The 22,866-nt window shown below is 45.6% G+C and overlaps 1 protein-coding gene across 2 annotated transcripts in view; it reads left to right on the plus strand.

The window, feature by feature from the left end:
* The first annotated feature begins 12,494 nt into the window (after positions 1-12,494).
* Positions 12,495-22,866, plus strand: part of stx18 (syntaxin 18) — a 22,375-nt gene continuing 12,003 nt past the window's right edge. Inside the window, exon 1 of one of the 2 annotated variants that reach the window (XM_076987796.1) lies at positions 12,495-12,738. In XM_076987796.1, the coding sequence (XP_076843911.1) occupies positions 12,586-12,738 (153 nt within the window). In that variant the 5' untranslated portion in view covers positions 12,495-12,585. The remainder of the gene's footprint in view (positions 12,739-22,866) is intronic. The other variant, XM_076987803.1, reaches the window with a different exon arrangement.

Consider the following 22,866-nt stretch of genomic DNA (forward strand, 5'->3'; position numbering starts at 1 on the left):
ATGCATCTCTACTCTGTTAGCCAATAAGCATGATGCATCTCTACTGTTAGCCAATAAGCATGATGCATCTCTACTCCGTTAGCCAAAAAGCTTGATGCATCTCTACTCTGTTAGCCAATAAGCATGATGCATCTCTACTCCGTTAGCCAATAAGCATGTAAGCTAGTAGTGAAGTGAGTACCAGGTAAATTATATCCACCACAAAAAGCCTTCAGATACTCAAACAATAAGAAGAGTATAGAAACAGCTTTTACAAGACAGCAGCACTCACACAGTCAGCAGTTAGCATACTTAATGCTTAATACTTAATACTGATTATTCTCCAAGTGATTGGGCCCAAATCAGTATTCTGTATGCAGAGTGCAACCAAAATTAATTTCTCTAAATTGCAAAAGAAACAACAATGAAATTTGCCAAATATTCCAGAATGTGGAAAGAGCTGTCTTCATTGTGTAATGCATCTTATCATCGGTGTTCAAAATCTTTCCCATGTGGGCATAATCTTTAAATGTTCACATGATCTCATAGTTTTGTTTGTATTGCATAATGGGTATACTACATACTACAATGCATACTAGAATCAAGAATGCAGTAGGCCTATACAAGAATACACACAAGAATACAGTAGCCTATATGCTCAGTAGACACGTCACTCGTCAGTGAGCCCATTGAGAATTTAAAGTCCATTCTATGGACTTTAATGATTTACACTGATTGAACTACTTCACAGTTTTGATGACAAACAGAAACATTTTAATGAGTCCACAATATTGTCAGGAAATACATGAATTCAAATGCTTTAAATTCATTCTGTGTGAAGAAGAAGAAGAAGAAGAGAGAACCTTTATTAATGTCCTTTGTCCTCCTGACGCCCCCAGGAGCAGAATCAGTGTAAGACATCGCATGTTCTTCTTTCAGCCCCTGATCCAGGATCAGTTCGAGTCACATCTACTTCCAAACAAATATAGTGCCGCTTCTGCCATTATGTGCTCAGACTGTTTAGAGAAGCTGTGTTGGGTGTCTGTTTGTATTGATCCTTTACTCAGTATGAATTATGATATTCCCCAATGGACATCTCAGTGCAATAGATAAAATTGTAAGCAATGTGGGCAACATTTTGGGCAGCAGGGCTCCCCCTAGTGTCCTAGTGTTTTACTGTAACTGCTAATTTCCCCCACTGAATAGTGTGTGTTTGTGTACGTGTGTGGGACATAGGAAGATAATTTTCTCCATATTAGGGTAAGGGTTAGGGTTAGGGATGGGGTTAGGGTTAGGGATGGGGTTAGGGTTAGAGTTAGTCATGAGTAGGGTGACCAGACGTTCTCTTTTACCCGGACATGTCCTCTTTTTGAGACAAGCGTCCATAAACTAGTCCCGCCCACCCATACTCCATTGGGTTTGTTTGCCTGAGAAGGGGGCGTGGTGAATTAAGCTAACCCCTCCCCCATATGCTCATAAGAGGTCATGAGGTGTTACCTATCTCACATCTTTCATCTGTACTTCAGGCACATTTACCAGATCAAACTATTACTGAGCTCCATGTGGCAATTACAGCCAGGAGCACTAGGTCTCCCCCCCCCTCTCTCTCTCTCTCTCTCTCTCCCCACTTCTCTCTTTCTCTCCCTCTCTCTCTCTCCCTCTCTCTCTCTCTCTCTCCTACTCTCTCTCTCCCCACCTCTCTCTCTCTTCCTCTCTCTCCCATTCTCTCTCTCTTCTTCTCTCTCTTTTTCCCTGCCCCCCATATGGGTTTATGTGTATTTCAGTGGCATCTACTCAGCTGGGTTTCAATGTGAACCCCCAGTGACATAACAATGTTTACTGCGTGAGTTTTCTCCTCTTCAGAAACTGACAATAACGTGGTCCCACTAAAATGACAAAGACGCACCCATCCCAGTGTCTTTTTTTCCATGCCAAAAAAGTTTCTTGTTATGTAGTATAAGCCTCAATATTAAAAGCACTTTTGTTAGCCATTCTCTTGTTAGCATGGCACTCCAGTAACTCAAGATGCACTGTTGCATTTGATGATGACCTTTGAATCCTAAAATCAGGCAGTGATGATGTCAAATATTAAGCTGTGTTGAGAATTGCCTGTCAATCTCTGATAAATGATTAGATGGTGGATAAAGGACTGTGCATATAAATTACATAATAAAGTGATCAGTATGACATGTTTATAATCAGGCCTACATAGTTCTAACTTTGTGTGCAGATGTATACTTGTGTATGTGTGTGTACATGTGTAAACTAGTTCTGTTCATGTGTGTGTACATGTGTAAACTAGTGTCATACATATGTATATGTTGTGAATGTCTCTGAGTCTCTGAGTTAACCCGCTGCAATCACTGCAAACATATCTCCACCCCACTTTTTGTATGCATTCGTGCAGCATATGTGTCAAATTCTCTCTCTCTCTCTCTCTCTCTCTCTCTCTCTCTCTCTCTCTCTCTCTCTCTCTCTCTCTCTCTCTCTCTCTCTTCTCTCTCTCTCTCTCTGTGTGTGTGTGTGTGTGTGTGTGTGTGTGTGTGTGTGTGTGTGTGTGTGTGTGTGTGTGTGTGTGTGTGGCAGTGGGGTAGCTATGTCTGTCTCTAATCAGAGATCTAATTCACATTCATTATGAAGTTCTTCAGGATGAAAACATCAGACCACCAGCTAAGATAGTGTGTATGTGCGGTTCCATTACTGTGTGTGTGGGTCACTGGACAAGAGATAGTTCAGTGTTGAGCGGAACCAGTTCACTCTTGATACAGAACCCAACTGATTTACTCTAAGCTGGACTGGCTTGCTTAGTGTGATTATGTGTATAAAAGTACATTCTGTAGGAAGAGAAGTGTTTTGTTGGCACCAGTATACAGTGCACTGGTGATCCAGTTCAGTGTGTGCTGGTGTGTCATGCCTTCAGGCTCAGACTGTCCTCCTGTAAACTACATTTCCCATAACCCCCTTGTTCATTCCCTATCCGCTGAATATTAGTTTGCCTGTGTTTTTGGCTCTCTTGATTGACCCTATATGTTTTGTTTCCTGCCTGTATATCGTTAAGAAGTCTAGTTTGTCTTGCATCACTGAAACTTAATTTTACCTGTGAGTGACTGTGAAGGACCATCTCTGTCTCTGCAACCTGACATGCAAGGCAGTTCAGCATGGTGTGTACTGGTGGTTCAGTAGTGGTGTGGTGGTTCATCACGATGTGTACTGGTGGTTCAGTACTGGTGTGTACTGGTGATTCATCACAATGTGTACTGGTGGTTCAGTACTGGTGTGTACCGGTGGTTCAGTACTGGTGTGTACTGGTGGTTCATCACAATGTGTACTGGTGGTTCAGTACTGGTGTGTACCGGTGGTTCAGTACTGGTGTGTACCGGTGGTTCAGTACTGGTGTGTACTGGTGGTTCATCACAATGTGTACTGGTGGTTCAGTACTGGTGTGTACCGGTGGTTCAGTACTGGTGTGTACTGGTGGTTCAGTATTGGTGTGTACTGGTGGTTCATCACAATGTGTACTGGTGGTTCAGTACTGGTGTGTACTGGTGGTTCATCACAATGTGTACTGGTGGTTCAGTACTGGTGTGCACTGGTGGTTCATCACGATGTGTACTGGTGGTTCAGTACTGGTGTGTACTGGTGGTTCAGTACTGGTGTGTACTGGTGGTTCAGTACTGGTGTGTACTGATGGTTCATCACGATGTGTACTGGTGGTTCAGTACTGGTGTGCACTGATGGTTCAGCACGATGTGTACTGGTGATTCAGTACTGGTGTGTACTGGTGGTTCATTATGATGTGTACTGGTGGTTCAGTACTGGTGTGTAGTGGTGGTTCAGTACTGGTGTGTACCGGTGGTTCAGTACTGGTGTGTACTGGTGGTTCATCACGATGTGTACTGGTGGTTCAGTACTGGTGTGTACCGGTGGTTCAGTACTGGTGTGTACTGGTGGTTCAGTATTGGTGTGTACTGGTGGTTCATCACAATGTGTACTGGTGGTTCAGTACTGGTGTGTACTGGTGGTTCATCACAATGTGTACTGGTGGTTCAGTACTGGTGTGCACTGGTGGTTCAGTACTGGTGTGCACTGGTGGTTCATCACGATGTGTACTGGTGGTTCAGTACTGGTGTGTACTGGTGGTTCAGTACTGGTGTGTACTGGTGGTTCAGTACTGGTGTGTACTGATGGTTCATCACGATGTGTACTGGTGGTTCAGTACTGGTGTGCACTGATGGTTCAGCACGATGTGTACTGGTGATTCAGTACTGGTGTGTACTGGTGGTTCATTATGATGTGTACTGGTGGTTCAGTACTGGTGTGTAGTGGTGGTTCAGTACTGGTGTGTACCGGTGGTTCAGTACTGGTGTGTACTGGTGGTTCATCACGATGTGTACTGGTGGTTCAGTACTGGTGTGTACCGGTGGTTCAGTACTGGTGTGTACCGGTGGTTCAGTACTGGTGTGTACTGGTGGTTCATCACGATGTGTACTGGTGGTTCAGTACTGGTGTGTACCGGTGGTTCAGTACTGGTGTGTACTGGTGGTTCAGTATTGGTGTGTACTGGTGGTTCATCACAATGTGTACTGGTGGTTCAGTACTGGTGTGTATTGGTGGTTCATCACAATGTGTACTGGTGGTTCAGTACTGGTGTGCACTGGTGGTTCAGTACTGGTGTGCACTGGTGGTTCATCACGATGTGTACTGGTGGTTCAGTACTGGTGTGTACTGGTGGTTCAGTACTGGTGTGTACTGGTGGTTCAGTACTGGTGTGTACTGATGGTTCATCACGATGTGTACTGGTGGTTCAGTACTGGTGTGCACTGATGGTTCAGCACGATGTGTACTGGTGATTCAGTACTGGTGTGTACTGGTGGTTCAGTAGTGGTGTGGTGGTTCATCACGATGTGTACTGGTGGTTCAGTACTGGTGTGTACTGGTGATTCATCACAATGTGTACTGGTGGTTCAGTACTGGTGTGTACCGGTGGTTCAGTACTGGTGTGTACTGGTGGTTCATCACAATGTGTACTGGTGGTTCAGTACTGGTGTGTACCGGTGGTTCAGTACTGGTGTGTACCGGTGGTTCAGTACTGGTGTGTACTGGTGGTTCATCACAATGTGTACTGGTGGTTCAGTACTGGTGTGTACCGGTGGTTCAGTACTGGTGTGTACTGGTGGTTCAGTATTGGTGTGTACTGGTGGTTCATCACGATGTGTACTGGTGGTTCAGTACTGGTGTGCACTGATGGTTCAGCACGATGTGTACTGGTGATTCAGTACTGGTGTGTACTGGTGGTTCAGTAGTGGTGTGGTGGTTCATCACGATGTGTACTGGTGGTTCAGTACTGGTGTGTACTGGTGGTTCATCACGATGTGTACTGGTGGTTCAGTACTGGTGTGTACTGGTGGATCAGTACTGGTGTGTACCAGTGGTTCAGTACTGGTGTGTACTGGTGGTTCAGTACTGATGTGTACTGGTGGTCTAAGGAGGCATGGGCTGCTGTTTCAGTGAGGGTTCAGTATTCAGTATTGAGGCTTCAGAAACACTCTTCAAAGTTTCATTACTTATTGAACATTTAAAAAAATGTGTCCTTAACCTTTGCAACATTCTCCTGTCAGAATGTGTTATTACTTTGTTGCTGCTGTATTTGTGTGCTGGCTTGGTGGGTGGCTGTGTAAACGTTGAGTCTGATTGCTGGTGGTGAGCTGTGAAACTCTTCGGTAATGATGCTGTTTTTCGAACCACTTCACTGCTCTTAAGCCCTGGGAGATGTGGCAGAACCAAGACAGCAAACGTTTAACAGCACCACAGTAACACTTCCAAAACACTCCACCCACCACATACGCATCAGGGCCACAACCAAGCACAACAAAACTTGATCTCCCTCACAATTACCTCTGACAGCTTACGCATACAGAGCTCAGTGTGTTAAACACATGTTAAACACATACACACACATACAGACTCTGTCTTTGCTGACATGCTCCCTGTCTTTTAGTCTTTGATCATCTGTGTGTGTGTGTGTGTGTGTGTGCATGAGAGAGAGAGAGAGAGAGAGAGAGAGAGAGAGAGAGAGGGAGGGAGGGAGGGAGGGCTTAGTGATCTGAATGACTGTATTGATGGTTTATCAGTGAAATCTGATCTACTTTGGCTGGTATGTGTGTTTGTGGATGTCTGTGTGATTGAGACAGAGAAAGCAAACATGTTGAACCTTTTAATTCAGCAGAGAGAGAGAGACTGAGACAGAAATAAAGAAAGAGAAAGGGGAGAGAGAGACAGTAATACAGACAGAGAGAGAGAGGGGGAGAGATAGAGACAGAAATACAGAGAGAGAAAGGGGTGAGAGAGACAGAAATAGAGAGAGATAGAGACAGAAATACAGAAAGAGAGAGGGAGAGAGAGAAGTAGAGACAGAAATGCAGGAACAGAGAGGGAGAGAGACAGAGATATAGACAAATACAGAAAGAGAGAGGGTGGAGAGTCATGCTGAGGTCTTCTCAGGATCTTACAGAGAGAGAGAGAGAGAGAGAGAGAGAGAGAGATACAGAGAGAGAGACTAGAAGGTAAAAACAGACCTAAACAAAACTAAAAGCTAAACCTTGAGCTTCCAGAACACTAGTCAAAAACAGAGTAACTGGACATCACAGAGTAACTGGACTTCATAGAGTAACTGGACTTCATAGAGTAAATAGACAGAACAGGTTTCTGTAGGAAGGAACTACTGACAGCTTTGATCATTCATTATCATTGCTACTGCTACTGCAACTATTATTGTTTGTTTGTTGGTGCTGGTTTTTATTGGTGTGTTAAGAAAATGTCAGAACTATTTCTTTACAAATTGAAATAATGAAAACAGAAAAATTCATTTCAAACTGCTTTCTTTGTGTTATGGCATGTATGACATCAATTGTACATGTGTGTATATTGGTGTACATCTCTGTAAACTGTGAGGATGAATCTTTCCTTGCCCAACTGAGGTCTCACATGTGCATCCTCACATAATGCTTTAAATCAAATCAAATATATTTGTATAGCGCTTTTCACAACACATGTTGTCACAACGCGCTTTACAGGATTTACAAGGTTAACAATACTATGGGTCCAAATCCCTAATGAGCATGCCAGAGGCGACAGTGGCAAGAAAAAATTCCCTAGATGGTGGGGATTAGGAAGAAACCTTGGGAGGACCAAGACTCAAAAGGGAACCCATCCTCCATTGGGCACCCAGAGATTACAGCACTATAGCTGCTGCCATTTTTTAAATGGCGGGAAATAATTAAGCTACTGTTAGATCCCTATAATGTGTTGAGACTTAACGTTCATGCTTAAGATCATGTAAATCCATTAGTATATGTACAAAGCATAACAGGCTCCAACTGTGTGGTCTGGTTCTGAAAACAGTCTGGACCAGAACCCAAGGGCATGCTAATGTGTCTGTGTGTTGAGTGGGGGATTTGAGGGTTTGTATTTAAATGTTGGTTATGTTGGGTTGATCACAGCAACCCTTCACAAATGCAAGCTGATCCACTAATTGTTCATTTTGCATTGTGTGCCGTTACAGATAAACTGCTGTATCATTTCACCTTTTTATTCTCGCATATTTATTTGTAGACTAAAGAAAGTGTAGTTGGAATATAAAACACACTTTACTGCACATTTATTTATTTAAGCATGGAGGGTGAAGATGAAAACATAGCTAAGAATTGTGCTGTGCTAGGAAACCAAGTCAAGAGTCAAAACACTACAGCTTTATTTAAATGTCTCTTAAACAGGTTCTCTGTCCCTAGGCAACTTGCTGCATTCATTTCAAAGTCATGTTTCAAAGTGGCGTTTGTGCTGTCAAGGCCGGGGGGCAGAATGCTTATTGAAGATGTCAGACTGATACTCTGCACTGATTGGATGATGAAAGCAGTAATTTGGGGCAGCACAGACTGACTTCAAAGACCTGAATTATATATTATACAGGCATGCAAAAGGAAACCGGGGAAGAAGAACCTAGAATATTGTGTTCTGTAAGGGTTAATTACAGCCAAGATCCTGTTTCATCGAAGGGCATTTTGCTGCGGCGTCTTCCTGAAATGTTGCTCTCCAGCAGAGTCTGATTTGGGCCTAACTGGGCCGTGATGAGGTACCGACAGGCAGTTCACCAACAGTACTGATAAACCAGCGGAGAACAGTCTTCCTGCTACGAGCGCTTTGTTACAGTGATCAAATGCTACATGACGTCAAATTTCAATTACTGAAATAAACCCATGAAACGTTTGTGTACTGCGGAATTACTGTGAGAGAAGTAGACAGGCCTCTGGTGTCTTGTTAGCAATAGTTTTGTTTGGTTTAGGTTCATCTGGACAGAAATGAAAGGCAAGAATTGTTTGGGATCAGATTTTCTGCTCAAGCCATGACCGTCACTATGCCAACGAACCCAAAACAGACAGAACGGATAATCCATGAGTCACACAGCTCCAGTGGGTGGACGATTCTTCTTCCTTTAACTTCTAAATGTCACCAAGTCACTTTCCTGCAGCAGCTGTGGAAAATCTGCTTTATGATCCTGAAACAGCACCGTCGGGCACTAGCAGACGTCTCTAACATTCGCTCCCTCCCACTGTGTTTCTCCTACACTGGTCGCAGTGTAGATGGTCTGCATACACTAAAATGGCATAGTATAATTACTTAGTGGTCACACCACAAAGACTCACAGCAATATGAACTGCATTAGGACCGAATAGAAGATGTGGTTGTGCTGAAAGCCTCTCTCTCTCTGATTTACTGGGTGACATTAGCTCTTGTTTTTGGACCTCTTTAAGTACGACAGTCAAGCAAAACTACTGATACGAAATAACCAGTAAGATTAGAAAGCGTCATGCCATGAAGATCAAGAAGAACGTTAGTGGACTGTGTGTAACATCAATAACAAAAAGTCCTTCATCCAAAAGTCCATTTGAGTTCAAATGTGAATGTTTGAAAGGGAGAAGCATGAAGAAAACGAGGGTTGGACTATATACAAAATACAAAACATCAAAATACAAACGTGTTTTTTATGCTTCTGAGGACAGAGCTCTGATAAAACTGTCTCACACACACACACATCCCTGAGACCCCGTTAACCTTGTTGGGGCCTTACGAAATTAAACATCTGGAGCACTTCTCAGTACTAATCTACTGGTGCTGCTGTTTCTTAATGGATGTATGTCTCATTGATTACTTCATAATTTGAACACATGTCTAAAAATATGCAAGCAGTGTATATATGCATATGTAAATAACTTTATACACAAATGCAGAAATGCACATGCACATATATAATCCTGCAATTATAACAGTATTTTCACTATAAATATGAAAGATTGAGTATTTTAAAATGACCTCATTCTGCTCCATGTGCAATGACCGGTGTGTCTTTGCTCTTTATTGGTTTTGTTAATATTGTATTGATAAAAGTAACAATAAAAAGTGACAATTCACACCGACGATAACTCTTACCTCTCTTTCTCTCCTGATCTCCTGAAAAGTGTACTGTAAAAGTTTACATGTTACTGACATGATGACCTGCCAGCATGTATTTAGATGATGTGAGAATTCTGTACCTGTTACAAAATTATTTTCCTAAGATATTTCATCAAAGGCCTCTTGTCATGTTCAAGATTCAATCTGAAACCTCACTGTCATCTACCTTTTCCACAGTGATGTAGCTCAGTGTTTCCATGGCGCTGCTCCCTACCCTATATATAAAAGAGTCTCTTTTCTGCAGTGGGGCATGCTGGGAGACAGGAAACAGCTGACACTTCATTCTGTTCAACTCTGGCAGGACTTGGCATGTCATCCACTGGGGAAAGAAGGACAACTTGCGCCAAACAACACATTTATACTGTGTGTGTGTGTGTGTGTGTGTGTGTGGGCAGGAGGCAGCAGTGTGTCAAACATTCTGTTGCTGAAGGAGAAATATAAAGTATGAATTACTGCACTCAAGACGGCCCATTTCTTGCTCATGTTTGTCAGTGGTCTCTGAGATGATCGCCACATTCAAGCCTCAGCTCTTCGGACTGAGCCGGGTCATAGCTTTCAGGTGTGGTAATGTTTTGGTTTTTGGAAAGGCAACAGTCACCCCTGCACTCTGCCCATTTGAGCCCACGGATGCAAGTTGGCATATATGACACTTTTACAGGTCAGATGTGTTTGTTCATATTTGTAGTGAACCACCCAGCCTTAACCAGACTGGCTCCCTCTCAGGTTCAAAAGTTTGGGTTAATGTCCCATTCATTTATGTTCTCATAGAACCTAGTGCACTACTGACTTTTTAAAAATTATATTAATTATAGCATTACAATATTAATTTTCACAGATTAAAACCACATTTGATTCTAAGTGAACTACATATAAGCCGTGTGTGTGGGTTTAACGAAGTGAAAGTATTATTTGAATGACATCAGCGTACCTAAACAGCAGTGCCTTTCCCAAATGGAACCTTCCAGAAAGATAATGTGGTTTGCCACAAAGCAAATATTATCTCAGTCTGCTCCCCAAACATGACAGTGACTTTTGCTCCAGTGACCTGATCTTCAGAACTTAAGCCTATTGAAAATCCCATGGAAAATACTGTATACATGAAATCAGTGGTAGAGACATCAGCCAAGAGATGACACTGTGTCTCGCACTTGTGTAAATTATTTTAAAATAATCAATAACTACTTTTGGGCAGAAATATTATGCCAGAAATACACCAATACTGTGTATTTTCGCCAGAGGTGTATAATCCAGGTTCAGAAAGTAAGTCCTCACCAGGATTTTGCTCAGGCTTCCTGTATTGTGTTGATTCCACTCATTTTACCTGGATTGCACTAATTAGAAAATCTAGAAATCTTGAGCAAAATCCTGGTGAGGTTTTTAACTTTCTGCACCTGGATTATACACCTCTGATATTAGCTGTGTAAATGTACACAAATTTGACAGTTCGGTCCACACCACGGTGTGAACCCCAAGCCAGGCTTCTGGCTCCCCCTTCCTCTCTGAATGAATCACGCCTCTGCTTGACTGTCTGTGTTATCAATGCTTGTATGTGCTATGGGGATTTTTTGCGTGCACACAGACTGTTGTCCTGTTGTGAGAATAATCTGTGGTCATATGTTTTTGTCTCCTAATGTTATCTCTCTGTGTTTCTCCCCCTCCCTGCGGAGTTTAGCGGCACGTGCACACGCTGCGGGTACATGACTCTGGGCTCCCGGTGCTTTAACACTGGGCCCCAGGGAAATGAAATTTCGTACCTTGTACTTGTACAATGTATGACAATAAAGTCTTTCTGATTTCTGAAGATTCTTGTTGTCTCAGTAGATTGTTGAACAGGTAAAACTCGAGCAAAAGCAGCTCTATACAGTACTATTTACAATATATATATATAGTATAATTATTATTAATAATAATAATATAATTATATATATATATATATATATATATATATATATATATATATATATATATATATATATATATATATATATATATAATTATTTACATAATCGTAATTTAAAAATCTTTATTTTGAAAAATACAATTCAATGAAATAAAATACAATAAAATTAAAATTCGGTAAACTGGATAAGCAAACAAACGATTAGTAGCCAGATAGAATTTGTGTTAATATGCATAAATACAATTCATACATAATATACATACATTCATACAAATTATACATACTATATCTAAATTAACACATTGGGCAGCATGGTGGCTTGGTGGTTAGCACGTTTGCCTCTCAGCACTGGGGTCTTGGGTTCAAGTCCCTATCTGAGTGGAGTTTCCATGTTCTCCCCGTGTCTGCGTGGGTTTCCTCTGGGATCTCCGGTTTCCTCCCACAGTCCAAAAACATGGAGGTTAGGTAAATTGGCAGTCCCAGACAAATTCTCCCTGAGTCTGTGTCTCTCCCTGAGTGTGTGTCTGTGGCTCTCTCTCTGTTCAATAAAAACAAGTTGTTGTCTGAGTGTGTGTGCATGAATGTGTGTGTGCTTGTGTGCCCAGTGGTGGATGGTGCTCTGCCACTAGAGTCTGTCCTCTCTCCCCTTCCTGCACCCCATTCAGTCCCCCAGGGGGCTGTGGATCCCGGTAGAGAGTACGCTGTGCGCAATTGGCTGCCGCTTCTCGCCGGTGTGTGATTGGTTGTCTGTAACGTAGCTGTGTTAAACGTAGCTGTGTGTAAAGCGCCTTGGGTATCTAGATAAGGCGCTATATAAATTGAAACATTCATTCTTTCATTCATTTCACATTAACAATAATACACAACGCATTACTAATTAGAATGAATACAATTAAAATCATTTTAATATTTATATAATATTAATACTGTATATTTTACTATAAAACTATAAAAAGTCTTTCTGACTTGCAAAACATATTCCACATATATATATATATATGTATATAATATTCTAGATGTACTATATTTTAGATGTGCTACTTCCAGAGAAACAGGTGTGTGGGATCACCTGGATGAAGAGGATAACACCTGAAGGGTTCATCGCCTCTGACAGCGCACAGAACGCCGTCATGTGTCGCTGAATTATGACGTGATACTGATGACGTGTCTGTGTTTACAGCCGCAAGAGAGCTGAAGAAATGGCAGTCGATATAACACTGCTGTTCAAAGCTAGCGTTAAGACCGTCAAAACGCGGAACAAGGCGATAGGGGTCGGATTCGACTGCACGAAGGAGGACATTCTGAAAAGAGACAGACCGAAGAGTGGGTTTTCAACGAAGGCGAAGGAGGTGGTGAGTTGGCTAGCTAGCGGCTGAATGGTTGGCGCATGCCCAGTACCTGCTGCAGAAAGTCGAGTTACGTTATCTGTGATGGAAAAGCGTTTAAAACACTCGACATCTGTGTTATATGAGTCACTTTAATATGCTTGTCGCATATAACCTCGAGTCTGTTTAGAGAACTTCTTGGGCTTTGCAGACGCACAGGTTTTAGACTACGGTAAAGCACATTTCCTGGTGTGATGGTGGTCAACATGTACAGTAGTGTCGGTTCTGAAGTGTCCAGTCCAGCAGACCCGTGTGGCACATGTACAGTACGATAACCACGGTACCATGGAGCAGAACCACGAGACCGTGTTTCACTGATTAGTGTCCGAGTGGTGACTGGCAGGTGGGAGACAAATCCCAGATCTAAAGACGCATCAGTTCCTCCTCCTTTAATAATACATTAGACACAGTCAGAAGCTTACAGGCAGAGTACAGGTGACTAGAGACTGCTTACAAGAAATAAATGTGAACTTTTGAAAGTCATGTGATGTCCAGATTACTATGCAGTTTTGTGCATTCTCATGTATGAACTGCAAAGTGTGTGTGTGTGTGTGTGTGTGTGTGTGTGTGTGTGTGTGTGTGTGTGTGTGACCATTATATGAAGTGAAACTTGGAAAATGTTGACAGCTTTATATGCTGCAGGGTCAGAGTTCATACTTATGGGTTGATCTTGGTTTAGGTTCAAATTAGTATTAGGTTACAAGATCAGGATTAGGGTTCAAGGCTAGGTTAAGGAATCCAGGATTAGGATTCAGAGGTTAAAGCCATGATTAGGGTCCAAGATTAAGATTACGTCTGGGATTAAATTAGAATACAGGGAAGATAAGGACATGGTTGGGGTTAGGGTTCATGATTAGGATTAGGATTATGGGTATGGTTCACGTATAATTTGGTAGTTTTAAGAGACGTGGAGCCCATGTGGTTTGTGTGTTTCCTCCCAGCAGTTAAGACTCATAAACAGGCTTCACTACCACTGGCCCCATATTGTGTTCGAAAGCAGTTCCTGCTGCCAGACCCTGATTAAAAGTAAAGGATGAAAACTGGGGGATATTGAGTTAGGTACTCAGTAACAAGCTCTAATGGACACCAGATGCATGGGGGGAGAGGGGGAGAGGGTGGGGTGACAGAGGAAAAGAGATGGAGAGAGAGGGAGAGAGATGGAGGAAATGAAGGAAGAAGAGCAGACAGAGGTGAGAGAGACGGAGAGGGCGAGCAGGAAATGGAAGGAGAGGAGGTGGGGTAAAGGCAGGGGGTGGGGGAAGGAGAGAGAGGGGGTGGGGTTAAGGCAGGGGGGTGGGGGAAGGAGAGAGAGGGGGTGGGGTTAAGGCAGGGGGGTGGGGGAAGGAGAGAGAGGGGGTGGGGTTAAGGCAGGGGGGTGGGGGAAGGAGAGAGAGGGGGTGGGGTTAAGGCAGGGGGGTGGGGGAAGGAGAGAGAGGGGGTGGGGTTAAGGCAGGGGGTGGGGGAAGGAGAGAGAGGGGGTGGGGTAAAGGCAGGGGGTGGGGGAAGGAGAGAGAGGGGGTGGGGTAAAGGCACAGGGGTGGGGGAAGGAGAGAGAGGGGGTGGGGTTAAGGCAGGGGGGTGGGGGAAGGAGAGAGAGGGGGTGGGGTTAAGGCAGGGGGGTGGGGGAAGGAGAGAGAGGGGGTGGGGTTAAGGCAGGGGGGGTGGGGGAAGGAGAGAGAGGGGGTGGGGTTAAGGCAGGGGGTGGGGGAAGGAGAGAGAGGGGGTGGGGTAAAGGCACAGGGGTGGGGGAAGGAGAGAGAGGGGGTGGGGTTAAGGCAGGGGGGGTGGGGGAAGGAGAGAGAGGGGGTGGGGTTAAGGCAGGGGGGTGGGGGAAGGAGAGAGAGGGGGTGGGGTTAAGGCACAGGGGTGGGGGAAGGAGAGTTAGGCAAAGCTGCTTGGAACAGGTAGAGAGGGCAGAGAGTGTGTGTGGATGAGAAGGTCCCTCCTTACACAACATGCTGCCCATCTTAGACAGTGTACTGTTACCTGCTGACACTGAATCAAGTGCCATGTCTGCCTTGGTCTGACTCACTGTATTCCTTCTTTCTCTGTGACATGAAAAGAGGAGTTCTATAACTACTCTATAATAATGTGTCCCAGGATGTTGCAATATCTGCCAAACTGGATAACCAAACTCTGATTTCATTACTTTAAACAGAATATTCAAAGGTGAGTTTGTAAAACCAGCCTACCTGTCTGCTTCTGTGAGCATTAAGAGCTTCTAGACGTTCAGATTGCTGGGAGTGTTTGACATCCTGAAATGGGACACCCCCCAACCCTTCACTAAAGCACATCACCCCCCAACCCTTCACTAAAGCACATCACCCCCCAACCCTTCACTAAAGCACATCACCCCTCAACCCTTTACTAAAGCACACCACCCCTCAACCCTTCACTAAAGCACATCACCCCTCAACCCTTCACTAAAGCACATCACCCCTCAACCCTTCACTAAAGCACATCACCCCTCAACCCTTCACTAAAGCACATCACCCCTCAACCCTTCACTAAAGCACATCACCCCTCAACCCTTCACTAAAGCACATCACCCCCCAACCCTTCACTAAAGCACATCACCCCTCAACCCTTCACTAAAGCACATCACCCCTCAACCCTTCACTAAAGCACATCACCCCCCAACCCTTCACTAAAGCACATCACCCCCCAACCCTTCACTAAAGCACATCACCCCCCAACCCTTCACTAAAGCACATCACCCCTCAACCCTTCACTAAAGCACATCACCCCTCAACCCTTCACTAAAGCACATCACCCCCCAACCCTTCACTAAAGCACATCACCCCTCAACCCTTCACTAAAGCACATCACCCCTCAACCCTTCACTAAAGCACATCACCCCCCAACCCTTCACTAAAGCACATCACCCCTCAATCCTTCACTAAAGCACATCACCCCTCAATCCTTCACTAAAGCACATCACCCCTCAACCCTTCACTAAAGCACATCACCCCTCAACCCTTCACTAAAGCACATCACCCCCCAAACCTTCACTAAAGCACATCACCCCTCAACCCTTTACTAAAGCACACCACCCCTCAACCCTTCACTAAAGCACATCACCCCTCAACCCTTCACTAAAGCACATCACCCCTCAACCCTTCACTAAAGCACATCACCCCTCAACCCTTTACTAAAGCACATCACCCCTCAACCCTTCACTAAAGCACATCACCCCTCAACCCTTCACTAAAGCACATCACCCCTCAACCCTTCACTAAGACACATCACCCCCCAACCCTTCACTAAAGCACATCACCCCCCAACCCTTCACTAAAGCACATCACCCCCCCAACCCTTCACTAAAGCACATCACCCCCCCAACCCTTCACTAAAGCACATCACCCCTCAACCCTTCACTAAAGCACATCACACTTCAACCCTTCACTAAAGCACATCACACTTCAACCTTTCACTAAAGCACATCACACTTCAATCCTTCACTAAAGCACATCACCCCTCAATCCTTCACTAAAGCACATCACCCCTCAGAATGATCCTTCCAGTAGATTTCAAATGATACAGTATTTTATTATGAACCACTATGCTCTTGTATTTGTCAATTGTCTGTACAGTGATAAAACGCACACACACACACACACACACACACACACACACACACACACACACACACACACACACACACACACACACACTAGTGATTAGTTACTAGGGGGCTGTGGTGCACACATGCCCAGAGCGGTGGGCAGCCCTAGCCCGGTCCCCGGGGAGCAGTTGGGTTTAAGTGACTTGCTCAAGGACACCTGAATCATGGGAATCAAACCTACAACCCTCCGGTCATAAGACCGTTTTCCTAACCACCAGGTTATGGTCATAATAGCATGTAGCAGACCAGATGTGCATGTTTCTGAGCTAAAGTAATAATGACGGTTTGAAAGCAGTGAGAAAACAGTAAAATGTATTTTATGGCTAGTAAACAAGGTATGAGATAGCAGCTTGTATTGGAATAGGTTAACAATTATAGAAATGTTCAGCTTTATGTATGTGAGTATATTCCTTATCTGATTTCTGTGGAGACTTCATTTTCCTGAACTTCACATCCACACGTTCTTGGATGGGCTGACCCACTTTGATGTTCCCCTTCCTTGACTGCTCTTACGAGAGAGCGGGAGTGTTTTGAGTTCATGTGGAGAGGTCTGGTCCTGGTGTATGACGGGTCTGTGGAGCAGGAGACCCAAATTGGTGGGTTGACAGTGTTTTCTTTGAACGTCTCCAGCCAGCACTGGAGCCCCTTGCACTAAAAATGCTCCAGAAAATAGCTGAGGGGGTGAAGGGGGTGTCGTGGCTGTCGGAGTCACTGCGTTTGAAAGGTAAACGATACTGCTGTGGTCTGGGGGCCGGCATGCTTCCCCATACTGAGACCCGTGTCTGGAGAGGGGGCCGTGTCTGCAGTCCTCACAATTCTGCCCTGCTCACAACTAGAACACCAAAGAAGCATGTTGTTTGCTGGATGAAAATCTGTGCAGTTTGTGAACAACAGTGCATAGATAAGATAACACTTCATTGATCAGAGACTGGGTCACCAGATCAGAAGATGAGACACTGTGCGGAAAGTTATATTTTAGATGCATTAATATGACAAAGCAATTTTATATTGGCGTAACATATGCCTAGCCTTCTCTAAGCCTACGTGTGTGTGTGTGGGGGGGGGGTATTCAGATCCTTTAAAACTACTCAGATTACTTTGGATTAAAATTACACACCGTTTTTGAGCCAGTATTTTATTATGAACCAGTATCTTATTGCTCTTAAAGTAAACATTCAAAGTCAGTTTTCATCAGGCTATTTGTCAGCAGAGGTCTTATTGAAAAATTATTAAAAATGCTTTTTCTATAAATATGAATCCTTTCAGATTTGTAATTGGTAGAACCACATTTTGCTGCAGTCACAGGTCTGCTGGAGTCAGGCTCTGAAATAATATGATGATATTTAGTAATATGATGTTCTGATGGACATTCGGGTCATCCCTACCCCTCTAACCGCTGTGAAGCCTGCACTTACAGACACAGGACTGAATATTTGTACAAATAGCATTATTCTGTTAGTAACTTGTCACAGTATGCTTACTAACATAAAGTGTTTGGGGGAAAAATTTGAGATCTTGAGAGAATCAGGTTGGTGGGGAGCAAACATTTACACTTTTAGTGAAGCATTTCATGACCTTACTAGCTAAATACAGACAGAGTGTGAAACAGAGAATAATGCTGTGAAATGGAGAGAATAATACTGTAAAATAGAATAAGACTGTGAAAAAGAGAGAATAATTCTGCCCTTCCACCAAACGACCATTAAAGCAATTTCACTGTCGCAGACAAACTTCCAACACTGGAATAAAATTTTTCTAGCAAAAAATAGTTTTGCTCTCTGATCATCTTGACTCCTTAGTGTCAGGTGTGATGTTCCAATAAAATATAAACTGCATTAATATAATGACTCGCGCTGGCTCGTGCATATAGTGAGGTAGACGTAGGTGAGCACCAAGCAGCACAGCAGGTACAGGGACCTCACGGCAGACGGGTGGAGCAGACGGGTGGAGCAGACGGGTGGAGGAGATGGAGGAAGTCTCAGCAGCTGCAGGGAGGTCTCAGTCATGGTTCTTCTCTTTCTTTTGGCTGCTTTATCAGAAACATGTTGGAAAATGACCTCTAAAGGAATCCAGCTGCTGTCTTTGTAAAACGATGGTGTGTGTGACTAATGACGCATTGTTTTCAGATGAGAGAAGTTGTCATACTTTAATCTTTTAGGCTAACAGCACACTGATCCAGTGGCCAGTATCGGGCGGTGGGATGCCGTCTGTGACTGACCCGGGCCTGCTGCCCGTACTCGTGCTAGACTACCATATTTGGCAAAGGAGGTCAATTTGATGAGTTAACCACATAAAGATCAGGTGGTACACTTGTCATTACTTTGATATTACCATACGCAATTATATGGCTGTAAGGAACTCAAGAAGAAGGGTGTCTCCCAGAACTCGGTACTCTTCATAAGAAGCCTGCACAAGACACAGCACCACACCATTGCCCTCTATCTGCAGGATATTCTTATAGAAATACACGATCTTTTCAATAGAAGTGGTTTGTTCATCTGTTTCATACAGACCTGTCTTAAACCCTTGTAAGAGGACAGTTAAAGAAACGCATGCGCACATGCTGTGTGTGTGTGTGTGTGTGTGTGTGGTGTGTGTGTGTTCATTAATGGTGTGTGGCATTAAGGTGGTAGCTGGCAATGGTTGACTGAGTTTAACCTTTTCGACATGCCTCGGTGCGGTCCATTATGCTTATAAACTTACACACACACTCACTCACACTCTCTCTCTCTCTCTCTCTCTCTCTCTCTCTCTCTCCTCTCTCTCTCAGATGTATTCATCCATGTTTGTAGATGGTGCTGTGTTGTAGCCTTTCTGTCTGTAGTTCTCCACACACCCTCCCTGCTGTTTCCTAAGCACTAATGCTCAGAATGCTGCTACCTTGACTCGTATTCAAAAGCTTCCAGTTCATATTTACTTTCATGTGACTTTTTCATTTAGACTCCACTGGTTTCCTTTTTTTCTATGTTTGATGTTTTTGAATAACAGATGATTTAGATTTTGAGAACAAACTGCTAAATTGAATTAGCCACAGGCTGCTGTGCTGATACAGCAGCTATTTAGACATGCTGGAGACAGAGCGGTTAGCAGCAGACTCTGCCAGGTAAATCCACTCAAACCACTACCTGATGTTCCTTCATAACCCTTTATTACTTGTGGATATGTGGGGACTGGGTGTGTGTGTGTGTGTGTGTGTGTATGTGGGTCTGAGGGGAGTGTGTGTGTGTGTGTGTGTGTGTGTGTGTGTGTGTGTGTGTGTGTGTGTGTGGGTGTGTGTATGTGGGTCTGAGGGGAGTGTGTGGGTGTGTGTATATGGGTCTGAGGGGAGTGTGTGTGAGTGTGTGGGTCTGAGGGGAGTGTGTGTGTGCCTGTGTGTGTGAGGGGAGTGTGAGGGTATGTGGGAGTGTGAGGGGTGTGTGTGTGTGTGTGAGGGGAGTGTATGTGTGGGGGAGTTTGTGTGGGTATGTGGGGAGGTGTGTGTATGTGTGGGGGAGTTTGTGGTGGGTATGTGGGGAGTGTGAGGTGTGTGTGTGTATGTGTGGGGGAGTTTGTGTGGGTATGTGGGGAGTGTGTGTATGTGTGGGGGAGTTTGTGTGGGTATGTGGGGAGTGTGAGGGTGTGTGTGTGTGTGTGGGGGAGTTTGTGTGGGTATGTGGGGAGTGTGTGTATGTGTGGGGGAGTTTGGTGTGGGTATGTGGGGAGTGTGAGGGTGTGTGTGTATGTGTGGGGGAGTTTGTGTGGGTATGTGGGGAGTGTGTGTATGTGTGGGGGAGTTTGTGTGGGTATGTGGGGAGTGTGAGGGTGTGTGTGTATGTGTGGGGGAGTTTGTGTGGGTATGTGGGGAGTGTGAGGGTGTGTGTATGTGTGGGGGAGTTTGTGTGTGGTGGATATGTGGGGAGTGTGAGGGTGTGGTGTGTGGGGGGAGTTTGTGTGGGTATGTGGGGAGTGTGAGGGTGTGTGTGTGTGTGGGGGAGTTTGTGTGGTGGATATGTGGGGAGTGTGAGGGTGTGTGTGTGTGTGGGGGAGTTTGTGTGGGTATGTGGGGAGTGTGAGGGTGTGTGTGTGTGGGGGAGTTTGTGTGGGTATGTGGGGGAGTGTGAGGGTGTGTGTGTGTGGGGGAGTTTGTGTGGGTAGGTGTGGGGAGTGTGAGGGTGTGTGTGTGTGGGGGAGTTTGTGTGGGTATGTGGGGAGTGTGAGGGTGTGTGTGTGTGGGGGAGTTTGTAGTGGGTATGTGGGGAGTGTGAGGGTGTGTGTGTGTGTGGGGGAGTTTGTGTGGGTATGTGGGGAGTGTGAGGGTGTGTGTGGGGAGTTGTGTGGGTATGTGGGGGAGTGTGTGTATGTGGGGGAGTTTGTGTGGGTATGTGGGGAGTGTGAGGGTGTTGTGTGTGTGGGGGGAGTTTGTGTGGGTATGTGGGGAGTGTGAGGGTGTGTGTGTGTGGGGGGGAGTTTGTGTGGGTATGTGGGGAGTGTGAGGGTGTGTGTGTGTGGGGGGAGTTTGTGTGTGGTATGTGGGGGAGTGGTGAGGGTGTGTGTGTGGGGGAGTTTGTGTGGATATGTGGGGAGTGTGAGGGTGTGTGTGTGTGGGGGAGTTTGTGTGGGTATGTGGGGAGTGTGAGGGTGTGTGTGTGTGGGGGGAGTTTGGTTGTGGGTATGTGAGGAGTGTGAGGGTGTGGTGTGTATGTGTGGGGGGAGTTTGTGTGGGTATGTGGGGAGTGTGTGTATGTGTGGGGGAGTTTGTGTGGGTATGTGGGGGAGTGTGAGGGTGTGTGGTGTGTGGGGGAGTTTGTGTGGGTATGTGGGGAGTGTGAGGGTGTGTGTGTGTGTGGGGAGTTTGTGGTGGGTATGTGGGGAGTGTGTGTATGTGTGGGGGAGTTTGTGTGGGTATGTGGGGAGTGTGAGGGTGTGTGTGTGTGGGGGGAGTTTGGTGTGGGTATGTGGGGGAGTGTGTGTATGTGTGGGGGGAGTTTGTGTGGGTATGTGGGGAGTGTGAGGGTGTGTGTGTGTGGGGGGAGTTTGTGTGGGTATGTGGGGAGTGTGAGGGTGTGTGTGTGTGGGGAGTTTGTGTGGGTATGTGGGGAGTGTGTGTATGTGTGGGGGAGTTTGTGTGGGTATGGTGGGGAGTGTGAGGGTGTGTGTGTGTGTGGGGAGTTGTGGGTATGTGGGGAGTGTGAGGGTGTGTGTGTGTGGGGGAGTTTGTGTGGGTATGTGGGGAGTGTGAGGTGTGTGTGTGTGTGGGGAGTTTGTGTGGGTAGTGGGGAGTGTGAGGGGTGTGTGTGTGTGGGAGTTTGTGTGGTATGTGGGGAGTGTGAGGGTGTGTGTGTGTGGGGAGTTTGTGTGGGTATGTGGGGAGTGTGTGTGTGTGTGTGGGGAGTTTGTGTGGGTATGAGGGGAGAGTGTGTGTGTGTGAGGGGGAGTTTGTGTGGGTAAGTGGGGAGTGTGAGGGTGTGTGTGTGTGTGGGGAGTTTGTGTGGGTATGTGGGGAGTGTGTGTATGTGTGGGGGAGTTTGTGTGGGTATGTGGGGAGTGTGAGGGTGTGTGTGTGTGTGGGGAGTTTGTGTGGGTATGTGGGGAGGTGTGAGGGTGTGTGTGTGTGTGGGGAGTTTGTGTGGGTATGTGGGGAGTGTGAGGGTGTGTGTGTGTGGGGGGAGTTTGTGTGGGTATGTGGGGAGTGAGAGGGTGTGTGTGTGTGTGGGGGAGTTTGTGTGGGTATGTGGGGAGTGTGAGGGTGTGTGTGGGGGAGTGTGTGTGGGTATGTGGGAGTGTGTATGTGTGGGGAGTTTGTGTGGGTATGTGGGGAGTGTGAGGGATGGTGTGGTGTGTGTGTGGGGAGTTTGTGTGGGTATGTGGGGAGTGTGTGTATGTGTGGGGGAGTTTGTGTGGGTATGTGGGGAGTGTGAGGGTGTGTGTGTGTGAGTGGGGAGTTTGTCGATGGGAGTATGTAGGGGAGTTGCTGTGTATGTTGGGCGAGGATGGAGGGAGTGTAGGGCTGTGAGTTGTGAGGAGTATGTGGGTCGAGGAGTTGTTGAGGGTGTCCTTGTGTGGGGAGCTTGATGAGGGTATGTGAGTGTCGAAGAGTGTGTGTACATGTGCGGGTGGAGTCTGTATGTATGAGAGTAGTGTGATATGAGTTGTGTAGTATGTGTCGGAGATACATATGTGGGGATATGTGAGGGTAGGTAGTGGAGTGATGTGGGGTAGTGTGGGGAGTGTGAGGGTGAGTGGGGTGTGTGTGGTGAGAGTGTGTGCTATCCAATACATCCCCCATCCTGCCAAGACTTGTGCCGGACAGCCCTCAACCATCAGATCCAGGCCTGACCATGACCAGTACCATACCACTGACCAACCACTTCGACTACATAGTCACTACAGTACCTAATAGCTCAGTAACTCAGTGTGACTAGCTGAGTCTTGCGTGAGGACTGTGTCACAGGAGAGTCCCCCACATCCTCCCGAGAGTACGACCTAACCCA

The sequence above is a fragment of the Brachyhypopomus gauderio genome, chromosome 2 (genome assembly GCF_052324685.1).
Source record: "Brachyhypopomus gauderio isolate BG-103 chromosome 2, BGAUD_0.2, whole genome shotgun sequence".
In the NCBI taxonomy this organism is placed as follows: Eukaryota; Metazoa; Chordata; class Actinopteri; order Gymnotiformes; family Hypopomidae; genus Brachyhypopomus; species Brachyhypopomus gauderio.